Below are 26,120 nucleotides of genomic sequence, written 5' to 3'. Positions count from 1 at the left end.
TGTCCAGGGCAATTAGGATGGGCAATAAATGAGGCCTGGCCAGTGACATCCAGATTCCATGAATTAAGTTTATAAAGTAATTTAAACGGTGATGGAGCCAAAATTCAATCAGTGGTATCAGATTGTCATGTGCTGGAGTTTCTTGGGATTTCAAATCAATGATTATAGATCGGTACGCAAGTGGGTAATACTCTATCGTTGTGTGGTCATCCACTCAATGAGGAATGATGTCTTGTCTGCTCATTTAGATCACCTTGTCTTATCCTAAAGACTGCTTTGTTCTTTGAAATATATTGCAACTTGTTGAGGATTTTGTCAGCCCAGGAGAGTTGTGATAGGAGCTAATCAACACTAACAACTAAGTTATACTGTCTGTTGACCTTACAATAAAAGGAGAATTAGAGATTCTTGACACTCTTATTCAAATCCCTGTGCTTTGAGTCCTTACAATCAGCTTCTTTCATTTAAATACCAGAGGAATGACAATATCGAAGACAGCCTAATTCAATAAATCTGCACTAAAGCAGTTGAGGTACCTAAAGCTGAGGTGTGGATCAGCCCTGAACTAACTCCATAATGAAGCAGGAGTCAAATATTCCTTTTGTATTTTAAATTGTTAATGTAAGCTTGGTTTTCCAGAACTTATTTTAAGTTTATCAAAGGTAGATTTATTTCTTTGGACTGCACCTTCCCAAAAACTCCTAATCCTTCCTGTTGCGATTTTGCTTCTTCCAGCTAACTTGTACAAAATGGTGCAGCTTGTCTCTTGTAGTCATGTTTATTTTTCATTTATGGTGGGTGGCACGTGGGTGATCGAGTCAACTTGTGAGAATAGGTCAGGATCCAGATTTGAGTTCTGGGTAATATTTTGAAAATTCACTGATATTCTGAAAATATATACGTCAGTGACAGACATGTAACTGAGAACGAGAATGAGCAAGAGTTGTAAAATGTCTTTCTGTTAATATCAAGCTGTAAAAATATTGAATTCGATCAAAACACTTCTCTGAAAATAGCTCCACCAACTGTGAGGTGACGAACTGAGGAGGAGGTGGGAGGCAGGATGAAATTATTTTCATTTCTTCCAAGCTTCAAAGGCTAATAAAGATATCAGTACTGCCCAAAAACTAATTGCGTCCTGGCAGCATATTACTGTAGCAATTTAGTAAAGCAGACCCCATACACCTAGGCACACACTCCAATTAATCTTTGTTATTAACTGTTGTGTGGGCTGATTTCTCTCTTACAGCAATACATGTTTTTTGATGGATGGCTATTTTTATGCAGCTTCAGTTTTGCTATATTATTACTTTGCTCCCATAGGGATCTGCCTGGAGTTTCTTTGACAGAAGAGACAAAGGTTCCACTGCTTCTGATAGACACCGCAGGATGTGGCTTACTTGAACTTGACGAAGAAGACGAACAATCCAAAGGAAATAGTGGTACTGTATGATTAATGGGAGATAAATTGGAAGATAAATACTGATATAGCATTCCCTTCCATAACTGAATAAAAGTAGGTTTCATGAAGCTAAAACTCCTTAGTACATCATTGTAAAAAAAAAATGCAAAATATGGTAGGCAATAGGTTCCGGAAAGTGCTGGAGAAACTCAACAGGTCTAGCAATGTCTGTGGAGAGGAACAGAGTAAATGTTTCAAGTCCAATGACTCTTCTTTGGAACTGAGAAGACTGGAAAGTGATGATTTATGTTGACACAGTGGGAGGAGGAGCAGTTTTACAAATGGCACTGTGTTAACATTTCCATCCTGGCCGGCTGTAGTGAAGCTGGACGCACATTGGAGGAACAGTGCCTCATTTTCTGCTTTGACACTTTAAAACCTTCAGGGGTCAGTATTGAGTCAATCAGCTTGAGAGCATGAACACTGTCCTCCAGTTTGATTATTACACTTGCCCCATTTCCCTGCCTCTCCACAGCCACCCTTACCATCTGTGTACTAATGGAATAGGTTTGCTCTCGGCAAAGCTGATCTGTTTTCTACACTTCATACCAATCAGTAATGTCTGTTTTTCATCTCTATCATTCCTTCATGACCATTACCAATCACTTTGTGCTCTGTTCCACTCCCCATTTGTCAACAGCACGAAAGCCATCATTTTCCAGTGCCATACTTTTCGATTCTGATCTCCAGCATCTGCAGTCCTCACTTTCTCCCAATCATTTTCCAGTACCCTTCTATTCTGAAGGAGAGTCATCAGACTCAAAATGTTGACCCTGTTTCTCTCTCCATGGATGATGCCAGACTTGCTGAGTTTTGCCTGCACTTTGTTTTTATTTTTAATGCACATGTGAAATTTTGTGTTTTTAAAGGGAATCACAAATAATGCAGCACAGAAGGATGCCATTTCACCTTTGGAGTCTGTGCTTGTTCTTTGAAAGAATAATCCCGTAACTTCCATTCTTTCCTCAAATCCCTGTCCTTTTTAGTCCTTTAAACACGCACCCACTTCCGTTTGAAGGCTAGTCTTAAATCTGTATCACAACCATATCAGGCACTGCTTGTTTTAAAAGCTTTTCCTTTATATTGTTTGGCAAAATTAAAAAATAATCAACTAAGTATCTGTTTTCTGATATAACCCTTTTCAACCATTGAAAGCAATTTATTTTACCTGTTTTATCAAAATGTTTCATAGTCATAAAACACTTTTTTTTTAGATTAGATTACTTACAGTGTGGAAACAGGCCCTTCGGCCCAACAAGTCCACACCGTCCCGCCGAAGCGTAACCCACCCATACCCCTACATCTACATCTACCCCTTACCTAACACTACGGGCAATTTAGCATAGCCAACTCACCTGACCTGCACATTTTTGGACTGTGGGAGGAAACCGGAGCACCCGGAGGAAACCCACGCAGACACGGGGAGAATGTGCAAACTCCACACAGTCAGTCGCCTGAGGCGGGAATTGAACCCGGGTCTCCGGCGCTGTGAGGCAGCAGTGCTAACCACTGTGCCACCGTGCCGCCCACTTATAAAATCTTTCCAAGTCTTCTCGGCTCTAATGGAAACAACCCCAATTTTTCCATCTATTTGCATAAATGTCATTCTCTATTCCTGGATTTATTCCAGTAAATAGCTTCTGTATCCTCTACAAAACCTTTATGACTTTGCTAGATAGTGTTGTACCCACCATAGGACACAAACTACAGCTGGTGCAGAACTTGTGTTTTACCTAGCTTTAGCATAACCCCTTGGGTTTTGACACTCTGTTTATAATGCTCATGATCCCATATGTTTTATTAACTGTTTTGATAATCTGTTTTACCACCTTCAAACATTTGTGAAAAACACCCACTGGTCTTTCTGTTCTTGAATCCCCAATTAGCCTACAACCTTTCCACATGACCAGTGGCCACTCTGCTGGTTGGAAAGTTTGACACCTCTGCAGTATTTTCTCTATTTGATTTATTGTTTGATTTACTGCTGTTTTGCATGCTATACAGGCAGATCATACCACACAAAGTGCATCAGGGTAGCAGAACGGAGTGCAGAATAGTGTTATAGCCACAGAGAAGGTGCAGAGAGAAATAGATCAGAATTAACATTTGTGAGGTCTGTTCAAAAATCTAATAACAGTGGGGATAGAAGCTGTTCTTGAATTTGTTTATATGTATGTTCAAGCGTTTTATATCTTCTATCTGACTGAAGAGTGTGGAAGAGAGTATAACTGGGGTGAGAGGGGAGTTTGGTTATGTTGGTTGCTTTCCCAAGGCAGTTGGAAGTATAGAAGGAGTCAATGTCTTAAAGGTTAGTTTGCGTGATGGACTAGGCAGTGTTCATGACTCTCTGTAGTTTCTTGTGGTCGTGGGAAAAGCAGTTGTCATACCATGCTGTGATGCCTTGGAAACTGTGGATGATTTCTATGGTGCACCTGTAAAAATTGTTCAGAGTCTCTGTTGACATGCCTAATTTCCTTAGCCTCCTGTGGAAGTGGCAATGTTGTTGTAATGTCTTCACCATCACGCTGATATGGGTGGACCAGGACAGATTGGTGGTGATCATCACTCCCAGGGATTTGACGCTATTGGCAATCTCCACCTCAGCACCACTGATGCAGACAGGGCATGCCCTCCACTCCACTTCCTAAAGTCAATGACCAGCTCCTTCATTTTGCTGATATGGATGGAGAGGTTATTGTCGTCACACCATGCCACTAAGCACTCAGTCTCTTTCCTGTATTCTGTCTAGTCGTTGTTTGAAATCTGACCTACAATGGCGATGTCATCAGCAAACGTGTCCACGAAGATGTGGTAGATTTTGGCCACACCAAAATCTACCACATGAGTGTATGAGTGTATAAGGAGTATAGTGGGGGCTGAGTTTGCAGTCTTGTGAGGTACTGGTGTTGAGTATTAATGGTGGAGGAGGTGTTGTCACCTATTCTTACTATTTAAGACTTTAACCATGCTCATTGGCTGTCCACTCCAAGGGTGAGCAGCTGATCCTGTTAACAGCCCAACCTGGGGATAGTTTTAGGCGATGTTTCAGGGAGCACTTACGGTAAGGCTCCCCATATTTTCTTACTGTGAACTAGAAAAATCAAGCCCAAGATTTAAAGAAAATATAGATGGCTAAAGTGCTGATGACAAAGAATTACTGTAATTCTGTTGCCTTGAAGATTATAAACTTGAGCATCTCACCACCTGGCTTGAGAAGTTCCTAATCCAAGATCATTGACAAAGTGTTTATGATGTTGTTCTCTTGAATTGCAATCACAACTAAACAAAAATAATTCCTTGACACGGGTCAATAACGTGTTTAAGCAGAAAGCTGCAATAGCAAACTATCGCCAGACTCTTATCAAATATAAGAAAATAGTTATTTTGTTGAAGTCAAATCTGACAACCCACCATTATTAGGAAGCAGAACCTATTTGTGATTTTGTAATGTTGCATGAAGACAAATTGTTCTAATTTGGTTGAAATAAAATAACCATTACTTTCTTTGTTTGCTGGGCATAAAATAGACAGTTCCTACATTTTGCCAGATTTTTCTCAGTCCACCTTTTAAAAAGTTTGGTGAGATGCAAGTATCCAGGTTCTGATCGCAGGAGTAACGTAGTTATGTCCTCAGATTTTATTATCAAATCCGTAGGTAATGTACAACATAAGTCAACTTTGACATGGGGCTTGTGATCCACTTAAAAAAATTATTGCTTATGAAAAGATGTATTTGATAAATGAGAGTTTGTAATGTCAGTGCTTATACTGCTTTTATTCTAGGGGAGGTTCAAATTGTGACTCTGCACATTCAAGCCCTGATTGAAGCTGGTGTCCGCCCACAGGATATTGCTGTGATAGCTCCGTATAATTTGCAGGTATCGTTAATGATCCTTTTCGAATCCTTTTGTACGGGCGAGTCAGTCATTTATTTTTGATTTCTGATATTAAACTGTTCAATAGATGTTTTGCAATCTACTTCCTGAAGTTCCTTTTCCAAGTGCAGTTTGTGCACCAGTGGTTTGAAAGAGACAATATGTTGATCCAGTATTTAGTATCTGTTTGCATCCAGTTTTCTGCAGTTGGTTGATGCTCATTGCTAACTTTCAGGTTTAAACATAATTAGTAAATACTCTAAAATGTTTAGAAAGTGAATAATAAAAATGAAGAGAAAGGACTCCTGAGATATGACTTTTGAGACTGGGAATATTCTGTTTAACAGCAGCTAAAATAGAAGAGGTGCCATATGAGAAAGTGGAGAGACAGTGGGCTTTCTAGTGACTGCAGTTCACTACACCAGCTGCATAGCCCAAAATGATGGAGAATATTTGTAGGCAACAGCACAATCTCACTGGCAATGGATATACCCTGTGTTGCAAGTGTCCATAGAGCAGATAGCAGCACATTTGTGTATCTGGTTATTTGATGATCTGGACTCTGAAGACAGTTGCCCACACTTAATTGAGTTTTTTGTGAAGAAGAAGAAGATTGATGAGAGCAGGTGGACATGATCCATGTGGACTTCAATAAGGTGTTCAACAAGGGTCTTCATGGTAGACTTAACAAGGTTAGATCATATTGAGCACATGGTGAACTAGCTATTTGGATATAGAACTGGCTTGAAGGTAGAGGACAGAGGGTGGCAGTGGAGAGTTGCTTTTCAGACTGGAGGCCTGTGACCAGCGGTGTGCCACAAGGAGTAGTGCTGGGTCCACTGCTTTTTGTCATTTATATAAATGATTTGAATGTGAACATAGGAGGTAGAGTTAGTAGGTTTGCAGATAACATGAAATTAGAGGTGTAGTGGACAGCACAGAACGTTCTCAGAATGCAATGGGATCTTGATCAGTTGGGCCAATGGACTGATGGAGTTTAATTTAGATAAATGTGAGGTGCTGTATTTTGGAAAGGCAAATCAAGCAGGACTTATACACTTAATGGTAAGGTCCTGGAGAGTGTTGCTGAACAAAAAGACCTTCCAGTGCAGGTTCATAGTTCCTTGAAAGTAAAGATGCAGGTAGGTAGAATAGTAAAGAAGGCGTTTAGTATGCTTTCCTTTATTGGTCAGAGTATTGAGGAGAGGAATTGGGAGATCATGCTGTGGATGTACAGGATATTGGTTAGTCTCCTTTTGGAATATTGCATGCAATTCTGGTCTCCCTCCTATAGGAAGGATGTTGTGAGAGTTGACAGTGCTTCCAAAGAATTATTTAACAGTATTTGTGCATTTGTAAATCTTAATGATATCAGAGATCCCTGTGTTTTCATGTGGAATTGGAGCCTTTATCACTTTAAGTTTGCATAACCGATCAGTGAGTAGACCAGCCTTTCTAAGCCTTTCTGAGTGAATGAGATGCTTGAAACTATCATCCTAATGACCTGTAAGAATGGACCAAAACTGGAATTCTACTTTTCATCGAACCAACATCTAGTTTGAGGAAAAGAAGATTGAAATAACTGCACAGGGGCCAGTATCCCATCACCAAGTCACCCTTTATTTACACGTGCATAGTGTTTCCTCAGAGCCAGCTGTCAGAGTGATCAGAACCTCTGGCACTCCTATTTGTATTTGTCAGCCAGGGCTCCCTGATTGGACCAGATTAACAACCCCAAACAGGGAACTCATATTATATGAGGTCCACCTGACTGACCTCGTTATAATCATTATAATGATATTCTTGGTTTGACATAACCCAGTCAAATACCTTATTTGTTATTGTTTCTGAGTCGATCTGGAACCAGTGTTCCAGTGATAAGGAATAATAGGGTGATCACTAGAGAGATGGGAAGGGGGTAAATAACAGGAAGTATGATGATAAATAAAATGAAAAGCAGCAGGTGAGCATGTGTGCAGGAAGGTTTAACTACATGGCAGACTATGAAAGGAGTAACAAAGAAGAATAACTCTAGAGATAGTATTATAGGAGATGTTGGAATTCATGAAGAGGGCACTTTACCTAAATGCTCATAGCATTCATAACAAGGTAGGTGAGTTAACGGCACAACTCATCACGAATGAAAATGATTTAGTAGCCATTGCGGAGACATGGTTACGGATGGCCATGACTGGGTGTTAAATATCCAGGGGTAACAGACCACTCAGAAGGACAGACAGGAAGGTAAAGGAGGTGGTGTAGCTCTGATATTTAAGAGCGATATCAGAGTGGTGGTGAGAGATGCTAGAGGTTCAATGGAGAATAAGGCTGAATCTATTTGGGTGGAAATTAGAAATTCATAAAAAGAAAAAGTCATTGGTAGGTGTAGTCTGTAGGCCACCAAATAGTAATGCCACATTGGGGCAGGCAATAAACAAAGAAATAACTAATGCCTGTAAAAATGGCATAGGATTTTAACCTGCATGTTGATTGGTCGAACCAGGTCAGTCAGGATAGCCTCAAGGAGAAGTTAATTGAATGTATCTGTGATAGTTTTCTTCAGCAATATGTAATGGAATCGATGAGGGAGCAAGCAATCCTAGATTTAGTCCTGTGTAATGAGACAGGAATAATTAATGATGTCATAGTTAGGGGGCGGCACGGTGGCACAGTGGTTAGCACTGCTGCCTCACAGCACCAGAGACCCGGATTCAATTCCCACCTCAGGCGACTCTCTGTGTGGAGTTTGCACATTCTCCCCGTGTCTGCGTGGGTTTCCTCCGGGTGCTCCAGTTTCCTCCCACAATCCAAAAAAAATGTGCAGGTTAGGTGAATTGGCCATGCTAAATTGCCCGTAGTGTTAGGTGAGGGGGTAAATGTAGGAGTATGGGTTTGGGTGGTATACGCTTCGGCGGGTCGGTGTGGACTTGTTGGGCCGAAGGGCCTGTTTCCACACTGTAAGTAATCTAATCTAATCTTGATCCTCTTGGAAGGAGCAATCACAGTACGGTTAGATTTAGAATATAGATGGAAAGTATGAAGGTAAAATCCAATACCAGGGCCCTGTGCTTAAACAAGGGAAACTACAATATGATGAGGGAGGAATTGACCAAAGTAGACTGGAAGCAAAGACTTTATGATGGAACAGTTGATAAATAGTGGAGGACTTTCAAAGCAATTTTTCAAAATGCTCAGTAAAGGTATGTACCAGTGAAAATGAAGGACTGTAAGAAAAGGGTAATCTGCCATTGGTGTCTAAGGAAATAAGAGATGCTATCAAATTGAAAGAGAATGCATACAAAGTGGCCAAGATCAGTGGGGAAACTAGAAGATTGGGAAAATTTTAAAGGTGAACAGAAAGCCACAAAAAGAGCTATAAAGAAAAGTAAGATAAAACATGAGAAAAAACTACCTCAGAATAGAAAGACAGATAGCAAAAGTTTCTATAAAAATATAAAAAAAGTGGCTTAAGAAAACATTGATCCTCTCGAGGATGAGAAGGGAGATTTAGTAATGGGCTATGAGGAAATGGCCGAGGCATTGAGTAGGCATTTTGTGTCAGTCTTCACAGTGGAGGACGTGAATAACATGCCAGTAATTGACAAAGAGATAAAGGCAGGTGAGGACCTAGAAACAATCATTATCATGAAAAAGGTAGTGTTGGGTAAGCTAATGGAGGTAAGGGTGGGCAAGTCTCCAGGCCCTAATGGAATGCATCCCAGGGTATTAAAAGAGATGTCAGGAGAAATAGCAAATGCACTTGTGGTAATTTTCCAAAATTCACTGGACTCTGGGGAGATTGGAAAACAGCAAATGTTTAGATTAGATTACATTACAGTGTGGAAACAGGCCCTTCAGCCCAACAAGTCCATACCGACCCGCCGAAGCGCAACCCACCCATCCCCCTACATTTACCCCTTACCTAACACTACGGGCAATTTAGCATGGCCAGTTCACCTCACCTGCACATCTTTGGACTGTGGGAGGAAACCTATGCAGACACTGGGAGAACGTGCAAACTCCACACAGTCAGTCGCCGGAGGCGGGAATTGAACCCGGGTCTCTGGCGCTGTGAGGCAGCAGTGCTAACCACTGTGCCACCATGTTATGCCACTGTTTAAAAAGGGAGGTAGATAAAAAATAGGAAATTATCGACCAGTTAGCTTAACTTCTGTAGTGGGGAAAATGCTTGACTATGATCAAGGAAGAACTAACAAGGCATTTAGATAGAGGTTGTCCCATTGGGTAGATGCAGCATGGGTTTATGAAGGGCATGTCTTGCGGCACGGTGGCACAGTGGTTAGCACTGCTGCCTCACAGCGCCAGAGACCTGGGTTCAATTCCTGCCTCAGGCAACTGACTGTGTGGAGTTTGCACATTCTTCCCGTGTCTGCGTGGGTTTCCTCCGGGTGCTCAGGTTTCTTCCCACAGTCCAAAAATGTGCAGGTTAGGTGAATTGGCCATGCTAAATTGCCCGTAGGGGAATGGGTCTGGATGGGTTGCGCTTCGGCGGGTCGGTGTGGACTTGTTGAGCCGAAGGGCCTGTTTCCACACTGTAATGTAATCTAATCTAATCTAATTTAGAATTGTATGAAGACATTACGAACACGGTGGACAATGGAGAACAGTAGATGTGGTGTACCTAGATTTCCAAAAGGCCTTCGACAAGGTGCCACACAAGAGACTGCTGCATAAGATATGCAAGGCATTATGAGTAAAGTACTCTTATGGAGAGAGGATTGGTTGACTAACAGGAAGTAAAGAGTGGGGATAAACAAGTGCTATTCTGGTTGGCAATGAATAAGTAGTGGTGTGCCTCAGTGTTGGTACCGCAATTATTCACAATTTACATGGATGATTTGGAGTTGGAGGCCACATGTTGTGTGTCAAAGTTTGCGGATGACACTGAGATGAGTGGTAGAGCAAAGTGTGCCAAGGACTGTGAAACTTTGCACAGGAGTATAGATAGTTTAAGTCAGTGAGCAAAGGTCTGGCAGATGGAGTACCATGTTAATAAATGTGACCTGGGTGTCCTTGTGCATGAATCACAGAAGGCTGGTCTGCAGGTGCAACGAGTAATTAAAAAGGCAAATGGAATTTTGTCCTTCATTGCTAAAGGAAGTTTAAAAGCTGGGAGGATATGTTGCAGCTGTACAATGTGCTGGTGAGGCCACACCTGGAGTACTGCATCTAGTTTTGGTCTCCTTACTTGAGAAAGAAGGTACTGGCACTGAAGGGGGTGCAGACGAGGTTGAGGTGGTTGGCTTATGAGGAGAGATTGAGTATACTGGGATTATGTTCATTGGAATTTAGAAGAGTGAGGCAGAATCTTAGAGAAACATAAAATTATGGAGGGAATAGATAAGATAGAAATAGAGAGGATGTTTCCGGTGGTGGGTGTAAGTAGGACAAGAGGGCATGGTCTCAAGATTAGGGGGAGCAGATTTAGGACTGATTGAGAAGGAACTTTTTCACCCAGAGTCTTGTGAATCTGTGGAATTCCCTGACCAGTGATGTGGTTGAGTCTTCCTCAGTACATGTTTTAAAAGCTAAGATAACTAATTTTTTGAACAGTAACGGATATAAGGGTTACGGTGAGAGGGTGGGTAAGTGGAGCTGATGCCACAAAAAGATCAGTCATGATCTTACTGAATGGCAGAGCAGGCTCAGTTGGCCTGATGGCCTACTCCATTCCTAGTTCTTACATTCTATGGTACTGGGAGATAATGTCATGAAGAGTTTTGAACTATAATGTCGAAGTACTGTAACTGGTTGCAAAAAAATCAATGCCCGCTTTTGATCAGAGCCCCCTTGTTTATGTTTGCGAATTGAGCATTTTGTCCACTATTGCTGAACCTGATTCTGCTCTGTGCTGTTAGCTACAGACCCACCTCACTGAATCACCTCAACTGCTGCTCTGAATAACCTCAGCTAATTCAGCACATACTGGGTATTTCTGGTTTAACGAACTTGAACAAAAACATGTGCACTGAACCAGTATTGTATGGTCTGGTATATCTGACTCCAAATATGATTCTGAAGGAAGCTAATACGACTTTTTGTCCAGTGGAATTTTGGATCTGCTTCCTTCGCAAAGTGGGTTCTCGGTTTTAGCACAGTAGTGCGTGAGAGATGCTATGTGGGTTGGGCAGTTGTCTGTTTTTGTAATAAAAAGAATCATGCTCCCTCTAGGTTGATCTTGTGTTTTTCCTGGGTACCTGTTGTAGAGTGTTGCAGCAGAGATGGAAACAGGTTAAATTTGTTTGGGCAAGGAATGGTGGGACTTAGAAATGAGATGAGCCAAATTATAATGGAGGTTGGGGTTACTGAAACAACAAAACTTTATTTTTAACAATGGAATTATTTTTTAAATAGGTCCAACTCCTGAGGAAAGAATTGTCTAAAAAGTATCCGGAACTGGAAATCAAGTCTGTTGATGGTTTCCAAGGAAGAGAAAAAGAGGCAGTTATTTTATCACTTGTGAGATCCAACAGAACAGGTATGGACGATTGGCTTTTTTTGTAGTGTGATACTCTTGAGACATATGATTTTTTAAAAGTCTGCAGGAGAAAGTGAGGACTGCAGATGCTGGAGATCAGAGACAGAGTGTGGTGTGGGAAAAGCACAGCCGATCAGCCAGCAACGGAAAAGCAGGAGAATCGACGTTTCGGATGTAAGCTCTTCATCAGGACTCCTGATGAGCTTATACTCAAACTATTGACTCTCCTGCTTCTTGGATTTTGCCTGGTCGGCTATGCTTTTCCAACACCACACACTCTGACAACCTTTTGAATGCGTAAGGTTATGAGTTTTGATAAAAGTACTGATGTTAGAGTTGCTTTGCATTAGTTACGTGGATATATACATAATAAGCTTGTCCAAGAAACAAAAGAGTTTGCATTTGTATGATGCTTGTCTCAACCCAAAGTAACCTCAATGTACTTTACAGCTAATTAAGAATTTGTGAAGTTCAGTCAGTATCCAGCGTTATAGACACTGCTCAGTGCTGTCATAGTGTGTGAACGGGAGAGTTAAAATGGAGACAAGAAAAGCATGCACACGGAAATCAGTGTGGTCCATGGCCTCCATTCTCACTATCTTGAATTCTGCATGCCCTTACTTTACCAGTGATGTTCATCTATACCCCCTCCTACCGAATCACGTTTAAAACATGGCAGGATCTCTTGTTGGGAACATCTTCCAATAGTTTGCCAGCCTCGACAAGAAGATTGGTTAGTGTTTGAAATTATGAATGCACTGTTAAAAGCAGTTAAGACAGGAAATGGGGTGGAGAGGTTTGTGTTCTGTCAGGTATAAGTGGAAGAAAATGTATTGTAGCCTCATGTTATGGCTAGAGATATTGTGACATTGCCAGCTTTCATTTAAATAGATGTATGTGAAGATTATATACATAGATACTCTTGAGTATTACATTGATGCAGATTTTAGCATCATATTTTAAACTTTACTGTGGGACAAAATATCCACTGAAATTATTACCTAAGCATGATATTGGTCATTGAATATCACAAAAAGTATCGAGAAATGGGGAAACAAAGACAGAATTAAATTTTCTTGACTTGAGTACAAGTGGCATTCGTAACAAGATGAAGGAATTTGTATTACAAAAGAAATAAATGGACAAGATATGATGGAGTCATTATGAGAATATAGTTATGAAGTGTCCAAGACTGGGAACTGAGTAGTCAAGGGCCTTTAACATAGTGGAAAGATACAAAAAAGCACAAAATGATGACTTACGTCATGACAGTCAATTCTGTAAAACAATGCCTCATTGTTCAAGAGCTCCATTATGGAATATTAGTTTCTGCCATATTTGTTGCAGAGGAGGCCAGTGGGCCGGGAAGGTCTTGGTTTTCTCTGGGTCCTTTTCTTGACTAGTTGCGCCTTTAGTTTCTTCTTGTCTTTTCCGATATCCTTTGAAGCAGTCAGCTTCCAGAGATCACATCCAGTAGCAGCTATCTTCCATTTGGCATTATCAATATCTGTCATCTTAGTATCCCACTTGAAGGTTTACTTATAGTGGAGCCATTGGTGCCCAGGAGATTGTGACGCAGTGTCAATTCACCACTTATCAATTAATGTGATCGAGCACGTACAGATATTGTTGATTAGTACAGATATTCTAATAGAATTAGCACCTCAGAGGAAGTGAGGACTGCTGATGCTGGAGAGTCAGAGTCAAAAAGTGTGGTGCTGGAAAAGCACAGCATGCCAGGCAGCATCCGAGAGCAGGAGAGTGATTGTTTCAGGCATAAACCCTGCATCAGGAATGTGAGAGGGAAGGGGGCTGAGAGATAAATAGGGGGGTAGGGCTGGGGCTGGGGCTGGAAGTTAGGTGGGGTGGTGATAGGTGGATGCAGTTGGAGGGTAATTGTGATCGGTTGGTGGGAAGGGTGGAGCGGATAGGTCGGAAGGAAGTTGGAGAGGTAGGAAAGTCAAGAGGGCTGTGCCGAGTTGGAGGGTTAGATCTTGATAAGTTGGGGAGAGGGGAGATTTGGAAACGGGTGAAGTCAGTGTTGATGCTGTGTGGTTGTAGGTCCCCAGGCAAAAGATGAGGCTTTCTTCCTCCAGTTGGTGGGTGGCTTTGATTTGGCACTGGAGGAGACCCAGGGCTTGCATGGCCTTGGAGGAATGTGAGAGGGAGTTGTAACCACCCGAGCCATTGTGCTCCCCTTCTCGGGTACTTATCGGGAAGGTCCCGGGTCATTGCCTAACTCAGCCTCGATATACAGAGGAACCTTGATTATCCGAACAAGATGGGCAGGCACTATTTCATTTGGTTAATTGATTCGCTGCATCTCCTGTGGGGCTGGGGGTTTTCTGAAGTTTCCTTTGTCCTCGCTCTGCCTGCCTTGCTCCCTCTTTCAGTCTCAGGATTTGTTTCTGAGCAGAGACACACTTGTGTGTAAGGGTCCTGCAGCAATGCTGTTGCCCCTCTCCCGGCCTGTCCACCCAAACTTCCCCCCTCCCCCTGCCCCATCAGTTCAATGGGATTGACAAAGCAAGCACTTGCTCAATCCACTCCCATTCAGAAGGCTAGGCAGCAGCACACTGCACACAAGACCCCACCCCCCTGAACCCTGTCCAACACCAACCCCGCCCCCGTGAGTCCCCTTCCTCCTTCCACCAACCACCATCCGCAGCCCCACCCGGCCCCCCAACCCCATTCAACCCCGAACCTGACTTTGTCCAACCCTGTCCCCATCCCCATCCAACACTACCCCAATCTGACCCCCACAGCCACATCCAACACCGTACTAGTGCGACCTGGCCACACCCCTCCCCCTCCCCCTCCCCTGTGGAAACCCCCCCCACCAGGCTGCTGGACTGGACAAAAACCGTAAGACTGCTGCTGCCTTTGGGGGGTGAATCTCTTTTTTTTGACAGGTTCCATTTTTGCCCTGTACAGGACAATGTTGGAGAGATTATCTGGGGCAGGTAGTTTTAGTGTACACTCTTGTGTAGAACTCCAGGGAAAGTGCACTGGAGGTCAGTCATTTGGAAACTGATTTGGGCTCCCATCGATGTTCTCGGCAGCACTTCAGTAAGCCTGGTTCATTTTTAATAATTGTAAACAAAAGACGCGAGCAGTGTTGAAACACCTCTTTGAGATCTTCTTTGGATATTCAGGTAATCGAGGTTCCTTTGTATTCAAATTTTGAAGTCAAAGATTTGAGGAAAATAGAGTTAAGGCCATATTTATATCAGGCAAAAGTGAGGACTGCAGATGCTGGAAATGAGAGCCTAGATAAGAGTGGTAATGGAAAAGCACAGCAGGTCAGGCAGCATCCGAGGAGCAGGAAAATCGACGTTTTGAGCAGTGGCCCTTCATGAGGAATGAAAGCAGGGAGCCTCTGGGGTGGAGAGATAAATGGGAGGGGTGGTGGGACTGTGGAGATGATAGCAAAGAGTACAATAGGTGGGTGGGGATGGGGATGAAGGTGATTGGTTAGAGAGGAGGGTGGAGCAGATAGGTGGGAAGGGAGATTGGCAGGTAGGACAGGTCATGAGGATGGTGCTGAGCTGGAAGGTTGGAACTAGGGTAATGTGGGGGGGGAAGGGGAAATGAGGAAACTGGTGAAGTCCACATTGATGCCCTGGGGTTGAAGTGTTCCAAGGTGGAAGATGAGACATTCTTCCTCCAGGCATCGGGTGGTGAGGGAGTGGCGGTGGAGGAGGTCTAGGATCTGCATGTCCTCGGCAGAGTGGGAGGGGGAGTTGAAATCTTGGGCCACGGGAAGGTGAGGAGACTGGTACGTATTCCCAATTCCTCCGCCTCTGCCGTATCTGCTCCCAAGAGGACCAGTTCCACCACAGAACACACCAGATGGCCTCCTTCTTTAAAGACCGCAATTTCCCTTCCCTTGTGGTTGAAGATGCCCTCCAACGTATCTCATCCACATCCTGTACCTCCGCCCTCAAATCCCACCCCTCCAACCGAAACAAGGACTGAACCCCCTTTCCTCACCTTCCGCCCTACCAACCTTCACATAAACTGCATCATCTGCCGACATTTCTGCCGCCGACATTTCCGCCACCTCCAAACGGACCCCACCACCAGGGATATAGTTCCCTTCCCAGCCCTTTCCGCTTTCCGTAGAGATCGTTCCCTCCGTGACTACGCTGGTCAGGTCCAACCCCAACAACCCACCCTTCCCTCCTGGCATCTTCCTCTGCCACCGCAGGAATTGCAAAACCTGTGCCTACACCTCCTCCCTCACCTCCATCCAAAGCCCCGAAGGAGCCTTTCACATCCACCAATATCATTTATTGTATCAGTTGCTCCCGATGTGGTCTCCTCTGCATTGGGGAAACTAGACGCCTCCTCGCAGAGCATTTTAGGGAACATCTCTGGGACACCCGCACCAATCAACCCCACCGTCCTGTGGCCCAACATTTCAACTCCCATTCCCACTCAGCTGAGGGCATGCAGGTCCTGGACCTTCTCCACCGCCACTCCCTCACCACCCGACGTCTGGACGAAGAACGCCTCATCTTCCGCCTCGGAACACTTCAACCCCAGAAATGTGGACTTCACCAGTTTCCTCATTTTCGCCCCCCCCCCCCTCCCCCCCCCCCACCTTACCCCAGTTCCAACCTTCCAGCTCAGCACCATCCTCATGACCTGTCCTACCTGCCAATCTTCCTTCCCACCTATCTGCTCCACCCTCCTCTCTGTCCTGTCACCTTCATCCCCTCCCCCACCCACCTATTGTACTCCTTGCTACCTTCTCTCCAACTCCACCCCCCCTCCCATTTATCTCTCCACACCGGAGGTTCCCTGCCTTCGTTTCTGATGAAGGGCTTTTGCCCGAAACATTGATTTTCCTGCTCCGCGATGCTGCCTGACGTGCTGTGCTTTTCCAGTACCGGTCTAATCTAGACCCACATTTATATTAGCCATTAACTTATTTAATGTTGGAGCAGGGTCACGGAGCTAAGTGATCTATTTCTCCTATTTCTTTTATTCGTATAAACCAGATTGAAGCTTTGTGACATGCAGTAGTAAGGAACACCTCAAGGAAGCAATGCATGATCTTGGCAGGCTTTATTACATTTTCAGGAGAAATCTTTCACTTGTAATGCAGTTTGAAGGTGTGAAATTGAAGCTGCTTCTCCACAGAATAATGGTGAAAGCCACAAATACTGTGATTCAACTGTGCAAGCATTAAATTCTCAGCACTGTCTGATTGCTTTCATTATTATTGACACTTGAGAATGAATAAGAAAACAACACATATGCTTGTGGCTGAGGTCATGTTAGTTCTCTTATGAAAAAATAAGAAGTGGATTGAACTTGGCTGTAATGAATCCCACAGTTGAATAGCTTGTGATTTGTCTTGTCAAGGTTCATATAACATACAAGTGCCTGTCAAGTTATGCCCCAGCAAGGAGTCTTCAAGAGTTGAAAAAGAATTCAGGCTGTGTAAAGCAGGAAAGGACTGTCTAGTTCATCCAGCTTCGAAAGCTTGTGATGTCAAACTAATCTCTTGAAGTATAACATGGTGTCGTATGACTTCTGACTTCCTGCATCATAATACATGCATTCCTCAACCTCTCCATAGAAAGATAATCTCTTGGAAGAAGCAAAAAAAAACAGATAAGCTCACAGATCCATTAAGGAGAATGGATCTGAAAACAAAATCTCTCTAACCCTCTTAGGTGATCGAAATCAGTCGAGAAAATCATTCTGGCACTGTGGTAATCTTCACTCATGCCAGAAGTTGGTTGAAAAAGAAGAAATAGTGAAAGAATGCATTATGCATATATACCCAAAAACAATGAGATATAAAAAGCAATGTCTCTGTTAAGAGGAGTGTAGCTTGTTTTGCATGCTGCACTACTTCTCTATAATGTCTCAGATTTTATCGCAGTCACCAGAACCCCAATAGTCTGAGTGAATCTAACGCATTATTAAGAAACCAAATGTTAATGTGCCTCAATGTGAAGTTAATCTCCTCAACCTTGTTTCTGTTGAGTAAAGTTAATTTGAATGTATTGTTTCGAGCTATGGCAGAAAGTAATAAATCAGGATTATTCATTCCATCAGAAATCAACACATGGCTGCACATTATTGAACGCTGCTGATTCTGTGGAGGAACTGAATATTAATTAAACAAGACTTAGGGTTGTTCATCAGGAAAATATAAAAATGAATCTATGGTAGGGAGAACTGAAAGCTTTTAACATTTACTGGAAGCAATATTTAAATGTTTTCAAATTGTATTTAAAGTAAACCAATAATTATACAGTATTGTTTTAATTTCCCATAAATATCGGTGGATCTGAAGAAATAGAGAGGATTTTGTTTAGAAAAACTGCTGCTTGGGGCTGAAATGCAGATTAATCCTTTCAAAATTCAAATGTTATTTTTAAAATCTTTTGCTTTTTAAATGCAATATCTGCATTTTCTCAGTGGAGGTACAGTGATCTATTCATGTCAACAGTTGGAAAGAAATTTTCCTCTCTCTCGGCTGTAAAGTTTCTATGTGGAATAAATTGGCACTGTGCGAAGTTTAGCATTTGCTCAATATGCTTGAATTATCAAAGCTATCCTTAATTTGGCATTAATTAGCACTAAATCTCTCAGTTTGACTGATCTGCAAAATGAAAAGAAAGGCACACAGGGTTGTGGCCCAGGTAAACTGAGGCAGAAGGAGGTTCAGTCAGTAATTGACAACTGATACAATGCTCTTGAGTAGTTTGATGGAGATTTAATAAAGGTGTTAAAACATTATTAAAGTCTTCGATAGAGCAAGGAGAAACCATTTCCAGTGTCAAAGTAATCAGATAAAGATTTAAAATGATGGGAGAAGAGCCAGATGGGAAATATTTTATTTTTGTGTAGTCAGTTGCTATGATCTAGCATGTAATGTCTGAAAGAGTGTTGGAACTGTATTTAGTGGTAACCTTTATAGATGAACTGGCTGTATGCTTGAACAATTAATATTTGCAAGGCTATGGAGCATAAGTGAGGAGTTTTGGGACTACATGCATGGCTGCGACAGAGTCTCCTTCTGTAATGTCTCAGCTCATTCTATGACTTGTACACAATACTTGGTTTTCTCTTAGGTGGTAAAATTCAATTGTTGCAATTTGCAGTTAACAAGAAACTTTTGGACATCAATCAGTAAGTGGTTAGTCTGAGTATCCATTGCTGGTATTTGATGTTCCATTGTCACATAGAGTCACAGAGATGTACAGCATGGAAACAGACCCTTCGGTCCAACCGTCAATGCTGACCGGATATCCCAACCCAATCTAGTCCCACCTGCCAGCACTCGGCCCATATCCCTCCAAACCCTTCCTATTCATATACCCAACCAAATGCCTTTTAAATGTTGCAATTGTACTAGCCTCCACCACTTCCTCTGGCAGCTCATTCCACACACGTATCACCCTCTGTGTGAAAAAGTTGCATGAATTTGTATAACTCCGACTTCTCTGTTACCCTGACTCCTGCTGCATACTGCCCTGATAACTTAAGTTGAGGAAAGTAGAAATTACAGTTAGTTAAATATTCAAGTACAGAAGAACTTGTATGGTATCCTTTATAATGTCCAGACATTCCAAATATAGCTTTTTCTCTGTGGGCTCGTTTAATACTGATCGAAATTCTGCTGTATTAGCATGTCTCATTTTGAGCCATTCCATATTATCTCTTGATGAATCATTAAAACTTAGTAGGATAGAAATTGGTCTTGGGCAGTAGCATAAAATATCAGCTCATTGGGGCACAGTGGCTCAGTGGTTAGCACTGCTGCCTCACAGCACCAGGGACCTGGGTTCGATTCCTACCTCAGGTGACTGTCTGTGAGGAGTTTGCATGTTCTCCCCGTGGCTACGTGGGATTCCTCTGGGTGCTCCAGTTTCCTCCCACAGTCTAAAGATGTTCAGGTTAGGTGGATTGGCCGTACTAAAATTGCCCATAGTGTTAGGTGCATTGGTCAGGGGTAAATATAGGGTAAGAGAATGGGTCTGGGTGCATTACTCTTCAGAGGGACAGTGTAGACTTGTTGGGTCAAATGGCCTGTTTCTATACTGTAGGGAATCTAATCTAATCTAACCACTTGTTTACATTCTGCACTATATGTATTGCCATCAAAATTAATAGAATTAAATATCAAATGGGGTGTGTATCAGGAAACCCAAATTAAATCATCCTTTCAGCACTTCAGTCTAAGACCAGTTTCTGCTCTGTTGGCTTTTGGGCAAGTAATCACATTTTGACTTCTGTTCTCCAGGCGAGGTGGGCTTTCTGGCTGAAGACCGAAGAATAAACGTAGCAGTTACCCGTGCGCGCCGCCACTTGATGGTGGTTTGTGACACGCGGACAGTCAGCACTCACCTGTTTTTGAAATCCCTGGTTGACTACATGACTGAACATGGGGAAACGCGGACTGCTTTTGAGTACTGTGATGATATTGTGTCTGAAAATTACTCCAGGCCAGCCCCTCGGGCTGAACACAGGAGAGCAAAAGATTCTTCAGATGCACGCAGAAATAATGGGAGCTCAACCAGTGACAGAAGTGCAGCATCTCTAAAAACACGCAAACTCACACAAAATCAACCCACTCAAAAGCTTGGGTGTAAAATGCAAGTCTCAAATGACAGTCGTTCCTTAAAGCAGAAAAAGGATGCTAGTCCAGGAACATTACACCAACCTGCAAAAACTGCAAATATAAAAGATAACTCTGAAAAACTCAGGGAACAAATAATGCAATTTATGGAGGATATTACAAGGACTCGATTTGAATTCCCATCATCTTTGAATTCACATGACCGGTTGTTGGTTCACCAAATAGCAGAAGAGTTTGGCCTTGAACATTTTAGCATTGGTGAAAGCAAAGACCGGTTTATTGTTATAGCCAAATCAGAAACGCAAAGTCCTGTTGATGGCCAACCAGTCCAAACGATGCTGGAAGTGATTCAGAAAGCTAGCAGTCCTGCCCCACACATAGCTGAGGAAAATGAACGTACTGTTACTGAAATAGAAGGGCCACAAGATTGTACCCCTTCTGTTTCTCAATCAAAGGTAGATTTAAAGGCACTGTACTTGGAAAGGATGCAGCGGGAACAAGCTAAACGCGAGATGGCAAAACCGAAACAGCATTCTAGCACTACTGCTTCATTGAAGTCTAAAAATAAGAAACATACTGAAAAGGGTAAGTACTATTCATTGTTATTAAAATTATTTTTAAGGTGTGAGCTACTAACATTCTTTTAATGGAATTGAAGGTGACATATTAAGCTGTGATTATTGAATAGAAACAATCTATTGAGAAATGGAGAGGACATTCGGCTTTGGAGGGATGTTAATGTAATGTTTTAGATATTTTATAATTCTGTTGTAGTTATTTTGTTAAGAAAACCACTGGTAACCCCCCCACACACACACACACACTCCCGAAGCCTTGTGTTTTTTTATGGAATCCATTTCTTTTTGCAATTTACATATTTATTTCACATCACTTTGCTGAATCTGATTAAACTTCGACACACAGCTGAATTGGTTTTTATTTTCTTACAGTTGAGTTGTTTGTATAGTTCAATATTTCACAAACTTTTATTCAGCTCCATAAAAGTGGTCATTTCATGCATTGAATGAGAAGTACCAATTCTAAATAAACTAGAGTTTATCCAATACCGAAAGTATATAATATTGTTGAGATAATTATCATTATTTAAATGACTGTATATGTTAGAATAGCGCACAATAGCAAATCATAATGTTATAGATTCTTTATCTAAAAAGCCAACTGAGTGTTGCTAAAAAAAAGTATAGAATTTTTTAACAGAATCCCTACTGTGTGGAAACAGGCCCTTCAGCCCAACAAGTCCACACTGACCCTAGGCAGAGTAATCCACCCAGACCCATTCCCCTATAGTTACCCCTGACTAATTCACCTAACCTAGGCATCCCAGAACACTATGGGCAATTGAGCATGGCCAATTCACTTAACCTGTGCATCTTTGGATTGTGGGAGGAAACCCACGCAGACACAGGAAGAATGTGCAAACTCCACACAGACAGTCACCTGAGGATGGAATCGAACCCGTGTCCCTTGTGGTGTGAGGCAGCAGTGCTAACCACCGAGCCACTATGCCACTATATATTTTGTCAAAACCTTTTTGTCCTGTACTGGTGTACATTCCCACAAAAATAAATTTAAAGGGTAGCAAAATTTCATACTACCTGAGAAGTAATTGCTAGTTAGTTGGCAAGTAAGCACTGATTGGCAGAGGCATTGTACGAGTGCCAGTTAGATGCTGATTGACAGTTAACTGCCAAGTTTTGTCTAAATTTAAACATGCAGGTTGACTGTCATTGGTCAATGCATTGCCCTGATAGATGAAACTGAGAATTGCTGTTGCCTATTTTGTTCTGAGTAAAATCTTTGCAATTAACTATCAGTTATCATCCATACTCCAGGCAACAGCTTTCCCAATTTGAATCCACTTGTGAACCAATTATATACCATTAAATAATACTCCTGTTTACAATGGCATTTACAATGAGTGCAACACAAAAGTCTTTGGCAAAATGTGTCTTTATGCAGCAATAATTAGAAATAAATTTGTTTTGTTCCACTAATAAAGGTCCATTTTCGTTGAGCAGATTTCAGGACTTTCAGATGCACACAAAATTGATGAGGATTGTATTATTGTAAATTTTCTTTAATGTGAGCTAGGATGGTCTCAGGGTTTTAAGAATGCCTGGAATATTCTTACTATTCAGATAACCCTGAGATGTGAAAAGCCATTGTGCTACCGTATAGAAACTTTGCAGGCATTTGCAGTATATTATGTATTGGATTTTGAACTATTTTACTTTAGTTAGGATGGGGCCGATCAGTTCTCTAATTGCTTTTTTTAAACAGGAAAAGTCTCAACTAAGGAAGCTGCTGCAAGTAATACTGACGAAGATTTCGATGCGCTCATTGCTGAAACGATAAAGGCGAATAGTGTTTGTGCTTTTTTAAAATGTAAAGCAAGTATTCTAACCTTGGGGCAACATTGCATTCACTGCAACAAACACTACTGCCTCAGCCATCACATCCCAGAGGTAAGAGCTGTGCGTAATAAAGCAAGTGCTCAACTATTTCATTTCACAATGTTTAGCATTAAGTTGTTGATAATAATGCTGAAGGATTTGAATTGATCTTGATATTGGAACACAGTATATTTTAGTAAAATAAAGGCACTTAATCTGATGAATTTTTACTTGGCACCTGAAATTTAAAAAAAGAGAAGTTCTGGCCATGTGGGTGTTATTGACAAAGCCAGATTTGTTCGCTGTTCATTGTTATCCTTGAGAAAGTGATTCTTGTCTCCCTTGAACTGTTAAGTCTATGTAATGACAGAGTCTTTAGGAAGGGAGTTTGAGGATTTGGAGCGAACAATGATGAAGAAACTATGCTACATGTCTAAATTGGGAATGTATATCTTAGAAATGGTGATGTTCTTATGCACCTCCTGGTATTTTCCTTCTAGACATCATCCTTGGGAGGTCCTGTTGAAGAAACCTTGCTGAGTCACTGCAGTGAATCATGTAGTTGACATACAGTATGTTAGTTGAGAGAGTGGAAGTTTGATGTGATGAATGAACTGTGGAACTTGTTATCTCCTTTACCTTTCCTCTTTCAAAATCCACAGGCTTGTAAAATCCAAGCTTAAATTTCCTTCCTACTACCAGTTTGTTCACTTTACCGATAACTTCCCAAACTGCTTTTCAGGCAAGCTTTCAATCTGACCTAGCTTGTGCCATTAATTCATTTCATATTTCGAATTCTGCCGACGTTTGTGATGGCCACCTGTTTTATTTCCGCTGTTCGACAGTTCTTTCTCGATTTACTTAGCAGATTCTACCTTCATTATCAAGAACAACTTAATTTATATGTATTTCTGTCCCTCTTCCAGGTTCATGGTTGTGGTGGGAGCGCCAAAGCTCACGCCCGAAAACTCATCAGCAGAGAAGGTATTCTATATGCAGGCAGTGGCACTAAGGACCATTCATTAGATCCAGTGAGGAAAGCCCATCTGCAGAGAAGACTAGGAAAGAAAATAGAACAATTAGCTAGCCAACGAGGTGCTAAAAAGGAAACTACACAAAAAAATTTTGGTGAACTATAAATTTATGTCAATAGCCTAAATATGTGTATTTATTTGAAAGTATTTTCTTGCATTCTAAAAATAATTTCTGGACCACAGCAGTTGTTGGACAGTTAGGAGTGGAAATGCTTATATGAATTATGCAAGCTATGCAATTTTCGAAGCTTCTTAGCAGGTGTTTAAAGTTATGTAGCAATAGATGCTACTGAGATGCAAGAATTAATCTTCATCTTTTACTGTCAGCAGCTGTTTAAAAACAATGGGAAACTCTGAAATGCTTGCTGCAGTGTTAGTGATTATCCTGATTACTTCAGCAACTTATTCCATACCGTCATTGGGAATAGCTGTAAAAGGATAATATTAGTGATGGATTACTGGAACAGTAATCATTAATGTTGTTCAATCTTAATCAGACATTTCTATTTTTGATTTTTTTTTTGTTTAAAAATCTGCAATAAAATGGAACATAAAAGCACACAATGAACCGATTTCAAATGCCTTGCTGATCAGTAAATATTGTAATTAAACATTGGATAACAATGCATCCAATACGCACTCAATGTCAGATAAAATGATCTATTTTTTAACATGAAACAAGCATTCTTCATACTAGACTCTTTTAACCTGGAGCATGGAATATGGAAGACATAGACCTCAGGAATTATAAACGCGTTCTTATTTTACCATGGAGAGTGGTCTTAAAGGTTCGGCCAAGTTAGTGGGTAACATAACTGTTTCAGACCACAGATTATCCTTGGGCAATGACACTGAAGATTCACAAGCATGTTTACCAACTGTCATTATGTTGGTGAACCTATTTAGCTAGATGTCCACTGAGTGTGTTTAATTGATTTATATTGAAGAATAAATGGAACATTGGGAGTTAGTCTTCTATACCTTCTAAATGAAAGTTACTATGCACAGACTGGACTTACCCCCAAAAGATACTTTGGGACCCCTTGCTAGTCTCAGTGCACTGACTCCATGGGAATTGTCTGGAAAGTTTAAACATCTGATGGGAATTTGCCCAAATGTTTGCCATTTTGAGTTAGAGTCAGAATTTTGTTTTTCTTTTATTCATTTGTGGGATGTGGACATCACTGGCTGGCCAGCATTTATTGCCCATCCTTAACTGCCCTTGAGAAGGTGGTGGTGGGCTGCCTTCTTGAACTGCTGAAGTCTATCTGCTGTGGGTTTACCTCCAATGCCATTAGGGAGGGAATTCCAGGATTTTGACCCAGTTTTTTCCGAGTCAGGATGGTGACTGGCCTGGATGAGAATTTGAAGTTGGTGGTGTTTCTAAACATCTGCTGAGAGTGTGGTAATGGAAAAGCACAGCTGGTCAGGCAGCATCCGAGGAGCAGGAGAATCGATGTTTCAGGCAAAAGCCCTTCATCAGGAATGAGGCTGTGAGCCGAAGGTTTGATGAGATAAATGGGAGGGGGTGGGGCTGGGGGGCAGATGGATGGAGGTGGGGGTGAAGGTGATAGGAGGGTGGAGCAGACAGATGGGGAAGGACGATAGATAATTAGGACAAGTCATGACTGCAGTGCCGAGTTGGAAGATTGGACTGGGATAAGGCAGGGGGAGGGGAATGAGGAAACTGGTGAAATCCTCATTGCTGTGGATTTGGTAGGTCCCGAGGTGGAAGATGAGGCGTTCTTCCTCCAGGCATCGGGTGGTTAGGGAGCGGCAATGGAGGAAGCCCAAGGACACTGCATGTCCTTGGTGGAATGGGAGGGGAAGTTGATGTGTTCAGTCACTGTGCGGTGGGGTTAGTGGTGCAGGTGCCCTGGAGATGTTCTCTAAAGTGCTCTGTGAGTAGGCATCCAATCTCCCCAGTGTAGAGCAGATTGCATTAGGAGCAATGGATACAGTAAATGACGTGTAGAAGTGCAGGTAAAACTTTGGGGCCTTGGATAGGGGTGAAGGGGGAGATGTGGGCGCAGGTTTTGCAATTCCTGTGGTGGCGGGGAGGGTGGGTTGGTGGGGTGCGTAGACCTGACGAGGGAGTTACGGAGGGAATGGTTTTTACGGAAACCAAATAGGGGTGGGGAGGGAAATATATCTGTGGTGGTGGGGTCTGTTTGAAGGTGGCGGGAATGTCAGCGGATGATGTGATGTGTTCCGGGGATTTGTAGGGTGGA

General features: G+C 42.1%; 1 protein-coding gene across 2 annotated transcripts in view; it reads left to right on the top strand.

Moving 5' to 3' along the window:
* LOC140493493 (DNA-binding protein SMUBP-2-like) overlaps positions 1–25,286 on the top strand; it is a 79,978-nt gene extending 54,692 nt beyond the window's left edge. For both annotated transcript variants that reach the window (XM_072591985.1, XM_072591984.1), the window contains exons 11-16: positions 1,324–1,442; positions 5,246–5,340; positions 11,713–11,836; positions 20,106–21,026; positions 22,743–22,927; positions 23,782–25,286. In XM_072591985.1, the coding sequence (XP_072448086.1) occupies positions 1,324–1,442; positions 5,246–5,340; positions 11,713–11,836; positions 20,106–21,026; positions 22,743–22,927; positions 23,782–23,994 (1,657 nt within the window). In that variant the 3' untranslated portion in view covers positions 23,995–25,286. The remainder of the gene's footprint in view (positions 1–1,323; positions 1,443–5,245; positions 5,341–11,712; positions 11,837–20,105; positions 21,027–22,742; positions 22,928–23,781) is intronic.
* Positions 25,287–26,120: the final 834 nt, after the last annotated feature.

This window comes from Chiloscyllium punctatum, chromosome 22 (genome assembly GCF_047496795.1).
Source record: "Chiloscyllium punctatum isolate Juve2018m chromosome 22, sChiPun1.3, whole genome shotgun sequence".
In the NCBI taxonomy this organism is placed as follows: Eukaryota; Metazoa; Chordata; class Chondrichthyes; order Orectolobiformes; family Hemiscylliidae; genus Chiloscyllium; species Chiloscyllium punctatum.
The sequence above is the reverse complement of the archived record's forward strand: the minus strand, read 5'-3'. Positions and strand labels throughout refer to the sequence as shown.